This window comes from Ambystoma mexicanum, chromosome 5q, assembly GCF_040938575.1.
Source record: "Ambystoma mexicanum isolate Mex_15411 chromosome 5q, UKY_AmexF1_1, whole genome shotgun sequence".
Lineage (NCBI taxonomy): Eukaryota > Metazoa > Chordata > Amphibia > Caudata > Ambystomatidae > Ambystoma > Ambystoma mexicanum.
In genome coordinates, this window is record NC_090933.1 from 27,330,895 (window position 1) to 27,349,870 (window position 18,976).

General features: G+C 45.4%; 1 protein-coding gene across 3 annotated transcripts in view; it reads right to left on the bottom strand.

Annotated features, from left to right (window-relative positions):
• The window catches only part of ANKH (ANKH inorganic pyrophosphate transport regulator), a 759,848-nt gene that overhangs the window by 280,020 nt on the left and 460,852 nt on the right, over positions 1–18,976 (bottom strand). For all 3 annotated transcript variants that reach the window (XM_069620449.1, XM_069620448.1, XM_069620450.1), the window contains one exon: positions 8,141–8,224. In XM_069620449.1, coding sequence (XP_069476550.1) covers positions 8,141–8,224 — 84 coding nt within the window. The remainder of the gene's footprint in view (positions 1–8,140; positions 8,225–18,976) is intronic.

Sequence of the window (18,976 nt, forward strand, 5' to 3'; positions counted from 1 at the left end):
TTGGGGGTGGAGAACCACTTCCCCTTCCTTTTGCAGACCCAATCGCATAAAAAACGTAATGCCATTGCACTCTGATGGCCATGACTGGCAACGAAGGTTGTACCAGTTGGTAATGGTGTCACCAGCCCTCGGTAGTGGCAGTTACCGACTGTTACTGCCCTCCACACTAGTCATTGGCTTATGAAATCAAAACGGCACTCAGCCAACAGCCACAAAAAACAATCCTTTATATTTTAGAATTGAAGCAGGAAATCAATGAGCAGGCCTACTGATGAAAGTCAGGAACTCCTTGCAACACATCAAAGCCTAGGTTCGCCTGTGAAGTCCGCCGCCGTCAATCAGCAGCAACGGATTAGGTAAGTGCGCACTGGGTGGGAAGTGCAGCAATTACTGTATTCCGTTAAAACCCTAACACTCTTATTATCTTACTTAACTTAGGTGCCTAAGAGGCCAAAGTACTTACTTAAATCTAGAGAAAAGGAGCTTAGAGTCTTCACGGTGGGTCGCGTCTGCCGGGCTGGAGATGCGACTGCACCGTGAGGCGTCTCCTTTTATACTGTCATCAAATGGGTTGATCACAGGCGTCATGCGCGGCAGATACGCCGATGTGCGCATGTGTAGATTTCTACCGTCATGTTTGTTGACGGATAATCATATTGCTATGTGGTGTGCGTCAGACGAGTGACGCCACAATCACGTTTTGCATAAGTAAATAGAAAACATTGTGCGTGAGATGCTCGAAAGAAAGCAGGCGTGTTGCATAGTATTTTTAATGTATCTGCCACACTTGACTCCTGTGATCAACCCATTTAATGACAGTATAAAAGGAGACGCCTCACGGTGCAGTTGCATCTCCAGCCCGGCAGACGCGACTCACCGTGAAGACTCTAAGCTCCTTTTCTCTAGATTTAAGTACGTACTTTGGCCTCTTAGGCACCTAATACTTGACCTCAAATCTACAGGCCACTATATATACTTACCTTCTTTTCTTTACCTGTCCTTTTTTAATACTCAGCCGACTGCCGCCTCCTGGACATTACCTGTAGCCATTCCCTTTTGGAGATAACCATCCGATGGTATATGGTAAATAGCATTTTGATTCTTGAGCGACATGTAAGTTGCCATTCACCTATCCTCATCTTCCTTTTTTTTCGGTACTTAGATTATTTTTCGTAACACTCTTTCTTATATACTATAGAGCAAGGTTGTCCAACCTATGGCCCGCGGGCCACAATGCGGCCCTCTGAGCCATTTCATGTGGCCCGCGAGGCTGAACAAACAAACAAAGGAAATACAAACAAACAAGCCGGCATGGGTTGTGATTTCCTTTGGCTGAGAAACAGCCAATGGAAATACTGTTGCCATGCAAGGTACGTCATATTAAAAAAAAAAAGAAAACCTTGCATGGTCACAGTATTTCCATTGGCTGTTTCTCAGCCAATGGAAATCACATACGTCATGTTTATGGGCGGAGTGAAGGTAAGGTATACCGTGCCGGCACCACCTTCACACTTCTTTTCCAGCCCAGCCCAGCCAAGCCCAGCCCAGCCAAGCCCAGCCCAGCCCAGCCCAGCCCAGCCCAGCCCAGCATCACGCCGGTGACCAAGCGAGGCCTGGTAAGTTTTCTTTCTGTGTTTCTTTTTTTTTTTTTTTTGGTACGCCACGGCCCAGTTTATTTATTTATTTGTTAAACGGTTGTCGGGTCCGTGGACCCAATTAATTTATTTATTTCCGCAATGTTGGTTGGGCCCAACATTGCGGAAATAAATAAATTAATCGGGTCCACAGACCCGAAAAACATTGAATAAATTAATAAATAATGCGGGCCGTGGCAGCGGAGCACTGTGACTGCCTCTGGTGCCCCCTTACAGGGGGCACCAAAGGCAGTTAAAGGCCCAGTGCATTTTAGACAGCACAATGTTTGTCGGGTCCTTGGACCCGAATTATGTGCCGTGGTGGGGGACTGTTAACGCCTCTGGTGCCCCAGGGGGCACCAGAGGCAGTAACAGGCCACGGGCCAGTTTATTTATTAATTTATTCAATGTTTGTCGGGTCCATGGACCCGATTAATTTATTTATTTCCGCAATGTTGGTTGGGCCATTTCCATGTCTGGACTAGCCAGGGTACCTTAGGGTGAAGCCTTAAGTCCCCAAACATATATGAATTGGGATAAATATTCACTCTTGTAGTTGCAGTGTTCCACTTAGTGGCACATGTGTTTTGTTAGTTGGGACAATCTTGAGCCAACATGTCCAATTCAACCTGACATATTTCCATATGGTAGCATTTTATTTTTTTAATTGTTTTTTTATAAGCTAAATGTAATACCCGAGTTCCGTTTCTAAGTGTGGATCTGGGATTTAAACCTCTGTTGCTCTGCGTGGCCTTGCTTCCAAGACCAGCAGGTTGCCCCTGTGCTATCCGCCGTTTTCCATTGCTCCGTTATCGTGATGTGGGACACCTTGATGGAACATGCATTATGGCACCATCATGCACCTTCTGGGTATCATCAAGTGATCAAATCATGCAATGTTCACATACCGAATCAGTGGGTGTAGTTGGTAATTTCCATAATATGGTAGTTTTGAGTAATTGGTTCATGGACTGCACAAAGGTGGACCTTGTACCACCCAGTGCCAGAGAGCAGGCCCTCAGAAACAGACACATGCAGCGCCTCAGGGAGATGACCGGTGTACAGAAGCCTACTAGCAGCCTGTGTTGGCCTGGGTATCTTCTGGAACTTGTTTTTGTTTCATTTCGCTGTGCAGTGTTTCCCTTTTGATTAAATGCATTATTTATGGAATGGGAGACTGCTGGAAGGGGGTACCAGAGGCAGTTACAGGCCCGGTGCATTTTTTTAGGAGAATGTAGGTCGATAAATCAGTACCAACACAGGTTGGGTGATATTGTATGCATATTTGTTCTATAAAAAAGAGTTATATTGTAAGTGCTATACAATAACATATTATCATTTGCCCTTGGACGTCTGCTTCCACTCATAGTAATTTGACAATATGGATCTATACACAAAGATATTAATGATACATATGGTGATCCATTCTTGTAGGAAATGTGTTCAATGTTTGTGGGGTACGTGGACCTGAGTTATTTTATTTCTGGGCCGTGGCGGTGGACTGTTACTGCCTATGGTGCCCCCTGGACCAGTCACCTATGGTAGCAGACATATAGGCTGAAATGGATCTAGTTGCAGCTCACTAATTGTGCCCCCTGCTCCTCATGAGCCGCTATAGTTGGTCAATCTAGTGGTGTCATCAGGAATCAAATTTAGGAGGGGCAAAGAGGGGGCCAAAGGCAAAAGTAGGTGACATGGGCTTTGGTCATTGTCATATATACTTTGGGAAAGAAGCATTGTGAAAGAAATTGTGCCTCCCCACTTATACAATGACATTATGTGTACTGGTTAATAGCCTTGCCTTTAATTTGCAGTACTACAAAGCTGGAAGACTCTAGCAACTAGCACGCCGTAACAAATAAAACATGTTGTTCTCCTCAACAGGCATAACTTGTTAGCCACCTTCAACTCTATCAGCTCGCTGCAGCAACGCCTTTTCCGGTTTACCTGATACTATCGTTGACCTGCCTCTCTGTCCTCCACCAGGTAAGAGCACTATCCTCTGAGTTTATCTGCGTTAGAACAAAGCTGACAGAGCAATTACTAATTTTTCAATGGCATTTTAGTGTTTTATCTCCCTCTGGCTGCCTGCCACGTGAGAATAAGAGCATTCCTTGGCATTAATTCATATTTAAGTAGCATCACAAGGGTGCCACAGCCTGTGCCCGCACCCACCCCCACTGACTTGTATATCACATGCCAAACACTGCTTCTCTACAGGCATTGTTATAGATTTGTGGGACAATACTATGAGTGAGGCTTTTTAATCATGCCATACAGTGTGGCCCAATGTTCTGCCTATATTAAAACCACAACATTATTACTTAGTAATACAAGTAAGTTTGAATTGATTTTATTGTAATGGGCCTGTGACAATGTAGCTTTCATATGACTAAAACCTACCCAACTCTCAATAGATGGCGAATCAGAAGAAAAGAAAGATTGATGCTGAATGTCGTGTTTTCAAGGATAGTTGGGCCAAGGATTTCTTTGTGTGTGAACAAAAGGGGAACATCTTGTGTCTGATTTGCCAGGAAAAAGTAGCTGTCTACAAGGAATACAATGTCAAGCGACATTATACTACAAAACATGCCACTGAATTTGACAACCTGATTGGCCAGATTAGGATTGATCGGGCGAACTCGCTGAAGCAGGCCCTGATCGGGCAACAGTCGTTCTTCAAAGCTGGCAGACAGAACTCTGAGGCAGCAACCACGATAAGTTACTTGATATCCGAGGCCATAGCGAGGAGAGGGAAACCATTGTCCGATGGAGAATTTGTCAAAGATTGCTTGGGAATATTGACATCTGTGGCATTCCCTGACAAACAAGCAATGGTGGAGAAAATCAGTCTCTCACATCAGACAATTGCTAGACGAGTAGATGACCTATCATCAAACATTGCAGACTCACTGATGAAAAGATTGGGTGCCTGTCAGTTTTACAGCTTGGGGGTGGATGAAAGCACAGATGTGAGTGATACCGCTCAACTGGCGATCTTTGTACGAGGAGTGACCAAAGAATTCCAAATTGTTGAGGAGCTACTTGACCTATGTTCAATGAAAGGCAAAACAACAGGACAAGACATTTTCAATGAAGTGAAACGTGTCTTGTTAAAATTCAATCTGCCAGAGGACAAACTCTGTGGTCTGACAACTGATGAGGCCCCTGCTATGATCGGCAAACACAATGGATTTGTCAGTTTAATGGCAAAGTCAGTTCCCCAGAATGTCATCACGCATCACTGCATCATTCACCAGGAACAACTGTGCGCAAAGGCCTTGGAGATGACGCATGTGATGGAAAAGGTTGTTTCTACGGTGAATTTCATAGGGGCAAAAGGGCTTAACCATAGACAGTTCCAAGCATTTCTTGCGGAGATGGGAGCAGACCATGATGATGTGATCTACTTTTGCCAAGTTCGTTGGCTTAGCAGGGCAGCCACACTATCCAGATTCTGGTCACTGCTTAATGAAATTAAAACATTCATGACGAACAAAGGGAAAGATGTCAACTTCTTGGATGATGCAAGCTGGTTGAATGACTTGGCATTCCTTGTTGACATAACAAAATATCTTTCGGACCTGAATATAAAACTGCAAGGGAAGGAACAGTTTGTGAACAAGCTGTATGAGCACATCCAATCCTTTGTTCATAAGCTGGAATTGTTTCAGAAACAGCTGAATGAAAAAAATGCTACTCATTTCACAGTACTGATGACTAGATCTGCTCACAGCATCAACCATGACAAGTATTCGGCACTGCTTGGGAATCTTTTGAATGAATTTAAAAACCGATTTTCAGATTTCAGGGAGCACAGTGATGTACTGAAGATTTTTGCAGATCCGTTTGGTACTAATGTCACCAATGCTCCTGACATGTTTCAAATGGAATTAATTGACATGCAAAGTAATCGTGACCTGAAGAGAGCCTTTTCTGAACATACCCTACATACATTTTATAGTAAATACATTACACAGGACTCTTTCCCAAATCTGTCTAATCATGCACTTCGGTTCATTGCACTTTTTGGCAGCACGTATTGCTGTGAACAGTTTTTCTCAAGATTGAAGAGCATAAAAACAAAATCAAGATCACTTTTGACAGATGGACACCTATCTGGAATACTCTGCATTGCCACATCAAGTGTGCCAGCGGATATTGAGCATTAGTGCAAGCAAAAACAATGGCAAGTGTCACACTGAAAATATGTGCAGTGTTAGAATCATTCTTAACTGTGCTGAATGCTTTACAAGTTGCAACTTTACAACTGACTAATCATGCAATAAGAAAAGTCCTTCATACTTTTAGATTGGGCTTGCATTGCGTTTCTTCAATTGGGTTCACCTTTGGATGATCAATTTTCAACAGTTTATCTTTTGAATGGGATTATGCTCCTTTCCTTACCACAGGAGTAATGAACATTTATTACAGAGATAAGCTGCCATATGTATTGGGCACACTGCACATGCTCAGGCAGCATCAATCATGCTTTGTACAGGGCAATGCTGTCCTAAATTGGTAACAACTAGCATAGACATGTTGCTACAGAGGCATATTTTGGCCACAACCAGCATGCCAATGTGTTACATCAGTGACAGTGCTGTCTTACACTGTGGACACATTGATCATTAAAATGTGGTGTTCTACAATGTTCTTGTCTGCTGTTAGTGACATGGAATGTACATGTTCCCCTGTAGAACTGATTGTAAACTTATGGCTTTTTGGCCACTTTTCCTGCTGTAAAATGCACCATTTCATCCCCATATTTGGAAAAAAATCTTGGGGGGGGAACCCCCCCCAAGATCGTTATATCTCCCTTGCTATGTTCGGTCGCCCCCACCGTTTCAGTAAAATATCACACACTGGTGGAAGAAATCACAACAAACTAACCTTTGATCACTGTCCCTGACACATCTTTGGGACTGCATGGCTATCACTGCCTGTGATGCAATTGTGTCAAAGGTCACACACCATCGATTTTGAATATACTGCTTTGGGTGAGGGTGTTGATTTTTGGCTCGCCGGCCCTCCGGGTGACAACAAGTTCATGCTTCGGCCCCACATTCAAAAAGGTTGGGAAAGCCTGCTATAGAGAGACTCAAAGAAAGAAATTTGAAAACTCTATCCTGAAGCACTTATTTAAAAACGTATCCTTGCACAACGTTCTACCCTGTAGGGTAAGCGCTTTTTTCATATGTTTGACTAACAACTAATATGCCAATTGGATTATGAACGGGAATATTACCTACCTCTCCTAGAGATACAGGATCTGTTTAAAAAGTAAAATAGGAGTTACCTTTTGTTCTTTTGTCCAAAAAATGACTACCACAATGTCTAGTCGAGGGGTTTGCTTGTAAACTGATATCTGTATCCTAACATTACTTTTCAAATGGTTATCACTTGCTGAAATGATGGCTGTATTGTCATTTTTTTAGAGTTTAAAACGCCTATAGGCTATATGAAATTATATAATTGGTTAAAATATGATTTATGTTTCCTTCGCTTTTTTAGAAAAATTGTGCCATTGCCCCTGAAGAAGAGTTGATAACTCGAAACGCGTTGGGCACCATCATGTACTATGTACAATAAAGCAACCAATACTTTCTACAATCTTCGTTTCTTCAAAAAATGTATTTGTTCAATGAATATGGTTTATGTACCACTTAAATTGCTTACTATAATCACTTTATGCTAAATGTTTCCTGAAACAATGTAAAAAACAAGTATCTAAAACTCCTTTTAGTTATTGATCTGTATTTACAGATATTCGACAGTGTGCAGGGGACGGGAGTTCCCAAACCTTTTTGGGAACAACCACTCTTTTCCATATACGTACCCAAGATGCCAAGGTTGAGCCTCTCTCCCCACGCACCACAAATTTATTTCCAAAACTTATACTTTCATTGTTTACCTAACTGTAAAACATCTTTCATAGGTGTGCCTCCAGGTTCTATATACCTTGTTTATTCCCCACTTGCCAGGTATCTCAAACCTAGGTGTTTTTTACTTGCTACTGTGTCCCAACTGCACTAACCAACCCTACTAAAAACTCACCCTTCTGCATACACCTCTCAAACTAGCAACCATACCTCTACAGCACAGCAAACCACATGCACTTCACTACACCACAACAACAAAACAAACCACACAGAGACTCAGTCACTACCAACTGAAAAACACACCTATTCTCAGTGAACAGTGTCAACAGAACTGAAGCTGCCAACAGCACATCACAGATCTCTTGCTCTTTCTACCGCTCATTCCTACTAAGTTACCACCAACTTGCTTTATAGATCCGCCAGAGCGCCAAGAAACCACGCAGATGGCAACTGTGCATGATATAGGAACCTTTAACATAACAAAATAAAACAGATCCGGAGCATCCAGCAGCATCCAAACAAAGAGTTAGCATGGGTTGCAAGTGTCAACAAACAGCAATGAAGAGGTTCAGAGATAGGCCCCCTCCTCAGTATGCCCGATGGAGCTAGGCGATGCACCCTCACCTGCGCTATGACATCAGTGATCGAGGCACACCCCACCAAGAAACTGTACTTGTGCTTGAGCAGGATGCCAGCGTGCGTCCAGGCCTGAAAGAAAAATGCATCTGAGATTAGGCACTATCATCTCGAGTGCATCGAATGGTGTATGACGTTATTCTGAGACTAGCCAACCAATGAGATGTTCAACAACTGAAAGAAAGAGCATAGGTAGTAGAGGGTCTCCCATGTTTCTTTTATCTTCAAATAAGAAATGGAGTGAACCTTTTTCTCCACATATATACAAATGAAGCAACAAAACAACTTTATTTTTTAGTAAACCTGCCTTTTGTGCACAAAACCAAGACTGCAAAATCAGATAAATATCAGCTTGCTGATGAATAGACACTGAATTCATATTTTGCTTCCTTTTTATGAACGCAGCTATAATGCTCGTGTGTTTTGGTTGAATGCTTGTTTGTACATCCTCAAAGTGCCTGCAATAACACGAGAAAACTAAGCATTGACAATTCCAAAGAACATTAAATCTGCAATATGATTTTTTTGCCAGCTGCCACAGTATTTAAGCAATAAACCCAGAGCCTGGAGGTCATTACCGTGTCAGGTAATGCCCAGGGCCATAGTTACAACCAAGTCCCGGATATGGTAATGGCCCTACAGCGAGGGGGTTTATTTCTATTAGTAAAGCGGCACATTGTACTGGGATACTAATAGTTTGTAAATTGTGAAACATTTTTCGCAACTTACACACAAAAAAAAGAAGATGGCCGCCATGGATCGGGTAGAAGGAACTAGACATAGTCCCTTCTTCCTTTGCATGGAGGCCTTGCGGATGTCAAAGCTGTGCCAGAAACACTACTGTTCCTGGTGCAGTCAACAGACAAGGAAGCAGAAGGTAAGTGGAAAGAACACAGATTGAATACACTGTGGGGGCAGAACCCAGCGACGGGCCACACTCCTTGTGGCACATGTAATGCCTGTTCAAGTACCAAGAGAACCACCTCCATTAACATAGGGTGGCATTACCCGTGGATCCAGAAAACACTGACTAACTGCAACAGTAGCAACGTGATTTACATGATCACATGCCCATGTGACAAACGCTACATAGGCATGACAACACGCCCTATAAAAATACGCCTTGCGGAACATAGATCCTGTATCCGCACTAAGAAGATCACGGCACCCATGGTAGAACACTTTCTAGCTGCTAAACACACCTCGGCAGACTTCACATGGACAATAATTGAAAAAGTGTCTATCCCCACAAGAGGCGGGAACCTACAGAATCTACTGTTCAAACGTGAACAACTCTGGATCTTCCGTCTCAAAACAGATAAAGACGGACTGAATGAAGCAACCAGTTGGCAAACTCTGGCCACGTTATGAATCAATAGTGCCAACATTGTTCTGTTTAATTTAACTTTCATTGTGACTGATTGTTTTTGATGTACTCTGGACTGGTGCTCCTGACTGTGCCCGTGATGAGTGCTGTATGTATGAATGGCTGCACAGGATGGTACATGCAGGCACCAGCAGCAAGATTCATGATGAAAATCGGGGATTTTTCCCACTCATAACATTTGATGTGAAATTCCTGGGGACCCGCGGTCCGCGGTGCCTGACCTGGTGATGGCCGCAATCTCCCTCTGTGGACGGCCATCCCAGAGTCAGGCACGCGTGATCACGTGACCACGCGCCAACCCATGGCAACATAAATAGTGTAGTCACACGGCCCGCGAAGACTCAATCCTCTCGCGCACGGCTCGTGAAACGGACTGAACTCTGCTCAGAGGTAAGCCCCTTGTGGCCCACCTGGGTTAGCCACTCCCTCTCCCATTGATGTCACGCCTTCGTGGGCATCCGGGATGTACTGAAGCTTGTCAGAAATATGTTTGCTAAATGTGTAGCGACAACGCCGAGCGCGTGTCGCATTAGACAGGAAAACTACTCAATTTGGTTAGAAGAATAAGTAACTTTCTGTACTGACTTTTTTCCGATCCGATGTACTCAGACATCTAATTAGACATTAATAATTGTTGTCCTTTGGCCCCCAGGTAGCGGGCCGTCTCACCGTTCTTGATTAAACCACCAGATCACACGGAGCGGGTAAGTCTTCCTTTTCCCCCTCCTGACACACCAGTGCAGTGTCTTTTAACAACTTGAACTGACAGCATGTGATATTCACCGCTGCTCTCCCTTTCTCTCTCTCCCCCTCCCCTCCTGTCACCCCTACAGGGAGAGGACGTTAAGACACGCAGACAACGCTGCCCTATGAGACTAACAGCAGGCACACATGTAGATGCCCTGCACAAGCCCTGATGAATGTGGCCCACTTATTTGCACCACAGAAACCGGTCGGCTAAGAGAACGACTCTAACCTAGTGCATAACACGTATCGCACAGGTCTAGCTCGTTCATTTTGAGGCTACCCTGCTAAAAGCATTCAGGGACCCCTTCTCAATCCGAGGTGACCTACCTCAAGAGAGACTGTCGTTGAAGAAAACTCTTCACAATTTTAACCAACTTGTATCTGCACCTGCCTACCCAGAGAAAATCCAATAAAATTAATGTTTATCTTCATCTGGGGGGCAGCCAACACATGCCAAAGCCAAAGTGGTGGAGCATGTGTCTTTTAGCACAACACAAGTGCATCAAGAGACTATTCGGAAAGCGCAATTAGGCATATTGGCTTTGCTTTGTCAAACCCTCTATAATCGTTAGGACTGTGTTGTTATTATTAGTGTGAAAACGAAACTGGGCAAACACAGTTGTATTACCCTAAAAATAGTCCTCCTTTTGATTTGGTTTATTTCTTCTTACAGCCACGGGCTGTGGACTAGAGCTTGAAGGATTCAAGCACCCACACCATTTTGCCTGTTTTTTGTTTAGCAAACATATCAAGACACCTGACCCACACCCCACCGCAGCACAACGATGGCTGAAGCGAGATGCCTAGCTTTCGCCGAAGAACTGGTAGACACTATACTGGCAACTCCTTCAATCCTGGGAGATGAAATATCCCTTCCCACACCAGGGATGGCAAATAATGAATGGAACGAGCTGGAGGTCCTGAAAAAACAGCTGATCAGAACCGAATTGCACGGGGCAATAATGACTGAGTACCTACGAGCCCATGCAGCTCCCTTAGGATTGATCATACGGATAGAACCCAGAATCTTCCTGGAACACTTAGAGTTCAGGAAGGATTGGAGTTACATCTCCAATAAATGCACCAGGGACTGGCTGATACTAATCATCAGCACAGCCAAATCAGTGTCCGAAAAACTAATGAAGGAGATAGAAGAAAAACAAGAGAGCCTTAAATCATCGAACGTCCTTGCTCAATATAAGAAAAGCTTGGAGGACCTAGAGGCCACAATGAAAGAATTTAGAGACTTCAATCTCAACAAGAAAGTCACCAAACTTAAGAAAGATCTGGCAGCCTACACACAGGAGAAAATTTATCCTTATATCACAGATGCATACTACGAAGATCAGAGTGCTAACAATACCTTTACGCCGGGCCAACAAGTAAATCAACATAACAGAAAAAGAATTCAAAACAACCGAGCAAGACAAAACCAATGGACCTTCTCAAGTGGAAGCTCAGCGAGTGGTTCTAACACCTCAGGATGGAATAGCTCACTGGGGGGAACGGCCCCAAACAATAATGGTCCATCGAGACCTTTTTTTCCAAGAGGGCAAGGAAAAGCAAAAAACAGAGGGAGAGGCAATTGGCAACCGCAAGTGCAATGGCAGAACCCTTCCACTCGAGTCACCCGCAGCAAAGGACGCGGCCAAGGACAAACACTAGCACTGAACGAATAAACCACCAACTCCCTAGATGGTCACAGGACAACATAACTCGAACAGAAAGCCTAGTGATGAACCTCTCTCAATATAACCTGTCTCCTGAAGAAGAAGCTCTACTTGAGAAAGGACTTTCATTTGTACCCACGGCCGAACATGATCCATTCCAAACCAGGATTGAAATTGCACAACTTATCAGAAAAATTAGATTGAAGCAATATTTTGGGCAAATGACACCCTCGGAAGAAAAGAAGGCCACCACCCTGAGAGGGAAATCCACGTTCTACCCTCCACCCAATGCTATTACACCAGAATCCATCACGTTTGAGAAAGCGCTCCTTAAGAAACTGGAGGAACTGGAACGAGAGATAATGCCAGGATTTAAGAACTTCTCCAAGAAAAATAGACAGGCACTCCAATCTTTATCCAACAATGTTGCCATTACCATAAAACCAGCCGACAAAGGGGGCGCCACGGTAATAATGGACACCACGGCATACCACCACATGGTGATGGAGCTCCTTCAAGACCATGTGAGCTATAGACAACTTGGTACGGATCCCACTGAAGCTATCAGACAGCTGATAGTACCAATTCTTGAAGAAGCACATGCTGAGGAACTCATCAGCACCAAAGAATATGAATTCCTCAATCCGAAATACCCCAAAAAACCGGCCTTCTATGCCCTCCCCAAAGTGCACAAAGGAAGGAATCCACCACCCGGCAGACCTATAGTATCTGGGATAGGCTCAATCCTTGAACCTCTGTCACAATTTGCAGACTACTTTCTGAAACCTGAAGTCACTAAGATGCGTTCATATCTGAAGGATACCACAGCTGTGTTAGAACTCATTAAGGACCGACCGTTTGATCCCACACTGAACATTTTGGTAACACTTGATATTGAATCACTCTACACGAAGATTCCACAAATGGCCACACTCAGAGTCATTGACAAAATATTACGGGAAAGAGACCCTCCGATGACGACCCCAGTCTCCCTGGTGATGCAACTGGCAGAAATTGCCCTAACAAAAAACTTCTTCATCTACGAGAACTCGTTCTATGAACAAATCTCCGGGACAGCAATGGGAGCCACCTTTGCCCCGAGTCTTGCGAACCTCTATGTAGCAAACTTTGAAGAGGCAATCATCTACAATCCAACCAATCCGTGGCTACCTAATTTGGACCTTTGGGCCAGATACATTGACGATGTGTTACTAATCTTTAAAGGTACTGAACCAGAACTTGCAACGTTCATGATATGGCTCAACGGACAGAATCCTTTTCTCAAATTTTCAGAGACACACAGCACGGAATCTGTACATTTCCTAGACCTCACTTTGGAGATAAGGAATGCAACCATCTTTAGCACAGTATTCAATAAACCCACGGACAGAAACTCACTTCTTACATACGGAGGTTTCCATCCCACCAGTCTCAGAAGAAATCTACCATTTGGACAATTCCTTAGGTACCGGAGAAACTGCTCCACACAAACAGATTACATCCGACAATCAGCAAGTCTCGCAGGCAAACTTCGAAACAGGGGATATCCTAAACGAATTATCAAACAGGCACGAAAACGAGCCAGTATCATCCCACGAGAAGTCACGTTGGAACATCACGTTAAGTCTAATGAAGTTGAGAACACTATAACTGCAGTAATGAGCTTCTCCCCTATTGCGAACAAAATCAAAAAAGAGATTGTGAAACTATGGCCAATTTTGAATGTGGGCCAGCATAGTATCGATACCCCAAGGTTTGCACTCAAAAGAAGGAAGAATCTACGTGACGCCCTGGTACATTCATATAGAGAAAAAGAACACAGATTGAATACACTGTGGGGGCAGAACCCAGCGACGGGCCACACTCCTTGTGGCACATGTAATGCCTGTTCAAGTACCAAGAGAACCACCTCCATTAACATAGGGTGGCATTACCCGTGGATCCAGAAAACACTGACTAACTGCAACAGTAGCAACGTGATTTACATGATCACATGCCCATGTGACAAACGCTACATAGGCATGACAACACGCCCTATAAAAATACGCCTTGCGGAACATAGATCCTGTATCCGCACTAAGAAGATCACGGCACCCATGGTAGAACACTTTCTAGCTGCTAAACACACCTCGGCAGACTTCACATGGACAATAATTGAAAAAGTGTCTATCCCCACAAGAGGCGGGAACCTACAGAATCTACTGTTCAAACGTGAACAACTCTGGATCTTCCGTCTCAAAACAGATAAAGACGGACTGAATGAAGCAACCAGTTGGCAAACTCTGGCCACGTTATGAATCAATAGTGCCAACATTGTTCTGTTTAATTTAACTTTCATTGTGACTGATTGTTTTTGATGTACTCTGGACTGGTGCTCCTGACTGTGCCCGTGATGAGTGCTGTATGTATGAATGGCTGCACAGGATGGTACATGCAGGCACCAGCAGCAAGATTCATGATGAAAATCGGGGATTTTTCCCACTCATAACATTTGATGTGAAATTCCTGGGGACCCGCGGTCCGCGGTGCCTGACCTCGTGATGGCCGCAGTCTCCCTCTGTGGACGGCCATCCCAGAGTCAGGCACGCGTGATCACGTGACCACGCGCCAACCCATGGCAACATAAATAGTGTAGTCACATGGCCCGCGAAGACTCAATTCTCTCGCGCACGGCTCGTGAAACGGACTGAACTCTGCTCAGAGGTAAGCCCCTTGTGGCCCACCTGGGTTAGCCACTCCCTCTCCCATTGATGTCACGCCTTCGTGGGCATCCGGGATGTACTGAAGCTTGTCAGAAATATGTTTGCTAAATGTGTAGCGACAACGCCGAGCGCGTGTCGCATTAGACAGGAAAACTACTCAATTTGGTTAGAAGAATAAGTAACTTTCTGTACTGACTTTTTTCCGATCCGATGTACTCAGACATCTAATTAGACATTAATAATTGTTGTCCTTTGGCCCCCAGGTAGCGGGCCGTCTCACCGTTCTTGATTAAACCACCAGATCACACGGAGCGGGTAAGTCTTCCTTTTCCCCCTCCTGACACACCAGTGCAGTGTCTTTTAACAACTTGAACTGACAGCCTGTGATATTCACCGCTGCTCTCCCTTTCTCTCTCTCCGCCTCCCCTCCTGTCACCCCTACAGGGAGAGGACGTTAAGACACGCAGACAACGCTGCCCTATGAGACTAACAGCAGGCACACATGTAGATGCCCTGCACAAGCCCTGATGAATGTGGCCCACTTATTTGCACCACAGAAACCGGTCGGCTAAGAGAACGACTCTAACCTAGTGCATAACACGTATCGCACAGGTCTAGCTCGTTCATTTTGAGGCTACCCTGCTAAAAGCATTCAGGGACCCCTTCTCAATCCGAGGTGACCTACCTCAAGAGAGACTGTCGTTGAAGAAAACTCTTCACAATTTTAACCAACTTGTATCTGCACCTGCCTACCCAGAGAAAATCCAATAAAATGAATGTTTATCTTCATCTGGGGGGCAGCCAACACATGCCAAAGCCAAAGTGGTGGAGCATGTGTCTTTTAGCACAACACAAGTGCATCAAGAGACTATTCGGAAAGCGCAATTAGGCATATTGGCTTTTCTTTGTCAAACCCTCTATAATCGTTAGGACTGTGTTGTTATTATTAGTGTGAAAGTGGAAAAGGGGAACACAGGAAAGAAGGGAAGCGCACTTACCTCCAAAACGCAGGGAGGGAAGACGGCGGCCTCCTGCTCCAAGGAGGCTCAGAGCGACGGCTGTACTATTTGTTAAATCTCCCGCTCCGAGCTTCCCCATTTGCTGGGAAGCCATTACAACCCCCCTCTGGGGTACTAATATTTGTTTATTTGGCTTGAAAACCGATTCGAAGCTGGACACGATGTTTTCACTTTTACAAAACACAACCTTCTGTGCTCTAGTGTTGGGCTTGCATCTGCCTGCCAGTACAGTTAACAAGAGCTACGTTTGTTCAGTATCTGGCAGGGTTGGTAGGCAGGAGCCACTGGGCTGATATGTGAGAGAGTGTTAACTCACACAAAGGAAGGATGCGACACCGGATTGAGACAGACCTTCAATTTATTTCCTCCGTCACCTTGCATATACAATAAGGAACTGTCGTTCGGTGACTTGGCTCCTCCCCTTCTTCCCAGTCCTCCCGCTCAGAGTCTCTGCTGTGCCTTAAAGACACATCAGTCCTGGACAAATGTTCTGAAGTCGTCTTCACCACTAAGCGCATTGGCCTTCGTATGGCTCGTTTTAAGCGAGTCCATGTCTCAGTTGGCCCGGTGTTGCTGGGATTGTTGGGTAGTTCTGGTGGTGGCTTTCCCACTACCTTGGGGGTGTCCACATGTCCTCATGGGGTTCCTTCACTTCTGACTCATGTTCCAGTGGGGGAGTTTCAGATTCTTCACTTTTGATGAGGTGCTTGAACTGTGAGCAGTTTCTTGTTCTCTCCTGGGTTGCGTTCTGTGCCATCACCATGGACCCTTTGAACAGGCTTGGCGAGTACCTTGCAAACGTTTTCCTCTTAATCGTCTGTCTCACCAGGACTTCGTTCCCTATCGGGAACTCTTTGGGCTCTGCTCTCCTTCTGATGTCTACATTGTGCTTGGCCCATTCTTTGCCAATGGTGTCTCTCTGTATGACTTTGTCGTCGACTCCCGCTTGGTTATCTGTGTTTCAAACATGCCTGGTGTAAACTTTGTAGAACATCATTTTTTCCACGGGTGGCCCTTTGGTGCCATAATGGGGGTATATCGATTGTCCCAGAGCATCCTGCATAGAGCTTGGTGTGGGTTTGTGGCTTCGGTGTATGACCTTTGGATGGTTTTCTTGATCAATGACATAAAACGCTCAGCCATCCCGTTGGTTTGGGGCCATCGAGGCGTGATTTTTTGATGAGTGAAACCCATGTGCTTTGCAAATGCTGTGAAGTCATGTCTGTTTAACGGGTGTCCATTGTCTGACTTGATTGTGTGGGGTATGCCCCAATCACTGAAGACGGCTGATACTTGTGGCTAAGCTGTTTCCACTTTCTTCACGATGGGGAATCTTGAGTATTTGTCGATAAATATGAGCAGATATTCTCCTGACTCCATGAGCCCGTAGAAGTCAAGGGCCAATGTGTTCCGCGGTCGATCTGTTATGTGAGTCGTCTGCAGTGGCGTGGGGGCTTCCACTCTCGCTGTGCACTGGCATGGCAAACAGCTATTCACCCAGCTGTCCACCAGGGAGTCCATGAATGGGAACCAGACATTGCGTCGTAACTGTTTCTTTGTGTAAGCAGCCCCTCAATGTCCCTTGTGTGCCGTCTTGATGACCTCAGCTCTGAGGGTCGTGGGGATGACTAGCTTGCACCCTCTCAGCAGCAGCGAGATCCTTGACTGCTAGTTCATTGTGTACCGTTGTAAGTCTCTCTAATTCATCCGCACTCACTCCTGGGTGACTCTTGATGGCGCGACAGTAGTCCCTCCACTTGTTGTTCGTGAGGGCAATGGCTAGGACCATGGAGGGGTCCACAGCCGATGCATTGGCGACAGCCTCCAGTGACCGCAACGTTGTTGTTGTAGTCTGTGTCCCCTTTTCTAGACATGGGGGCACCTGTCAGGTGGTGCAATATGTAGTCTGCAGGGTCCTGGTCACACCTCTGCCTGTGGATGATTGTGTAGTTTTATTCCTGAAGTCTGATGCCCCTTCTTTCAATCCTGGGTGACATTTTTGTGCACGGGTTCCCAAACGGAGAGAGCAAGGCCTGATGGTCGGTTATCAAAGTAAATCTCTTCCTGATTATGAAATTACGGAAGTGCTCACACGCCCAGAATGCTGCAAAGCTCTCTTTTTCAGCCTGGGAGTAGGCGGATTCCCTGTCCGGCAGGGTTCTGCTCGCGTAGGCGACTCTATGCCTGGGGCGTGTGTCTTCTCCGCTGCTCTGTGTAGGGATGGCACGCACACCTACCAGGCTGGCATCTACGATGATCTCTGTATGCCATGTAGGGTCAAAATATCAAAGTCTTCGAGCCTCCATGAGTGCCTTTTTGATGTTTTCGAATGCAGCTTGGCACTCCTCGGACCAGTGGAAATCAGTGTCCTTTTGTAGAAGCCTTTTCAGGGTTTCGGTGTGGGTCGCGTAGTGCGGGATGTATCTGGCACATTACCCAGCCATGCTGAGGAATGATCTCACATCTGCTACTTGGGATGGAGCTTGAAGGTAGGTGATGGTGTTGGCTTTCCCAGGATCAGGAGTCATCTGTTTGTCTGAAAAGATGTAAACGAAAAATCTGAGGTTTTTCTTGCTGAACCTGCATTTCTCTAGATTCAGTGCCAGGCCTGCATGGTGTAGGGTGGCGCAGGTCTCCAGCAGGGCCGCATTGTGCTCATCCTGTGATGTGCCGAAGACTAATATGTCGTTGCTATAGTTTAGCACTGATTTGATCCGGCGGATGACTTGTCAAATGGCCACCTGGAAAGTTTCCGCTGCAGAGGAGATGCCAAAGTTCAGTCAGTGCTAGCAGAACAGTCCTTTGTGTGTGCCGAAAGTGGTGATACTTTGCGAGTCTGGGTGCAGTTCGAGCTGGTGGTACCCTTGCACGAGGTCCAGCTTGGAGAAAGTAGTCGATCTGTTCAGCTGAATTATCATGTCCTCGAAATACAGGCCTGGGTATTGTTAACGCTGGATGGCGGTGTTGACCAATCTCATGTCGACACAGAGCCTGATTTGGCCTTCTCCTTTCGGGACAATCACTAGTTGTGAGTCACACAGGGTGGGTCCAGTGGCAGGTTCTATGATCTCACTTTGGAGTAGTTGCTCTAGTAGTGAGACGGCATTCTGGAGATTGAAACCCACTCTTCTGGGGTGTAGTTGGACTGGGCGGATGTTCTTGTTGATAAGCAACTTGACGAGTGTTGCTTTGAGTTTTCAGAGCCCTTGCGTATGTCAGGGATTTTGGATTGGATGATCTCTTTCCTGATAGTGCCATCTCCCTCCGGGGTTTGGTTGATTGTGCACATGGTTTTACTG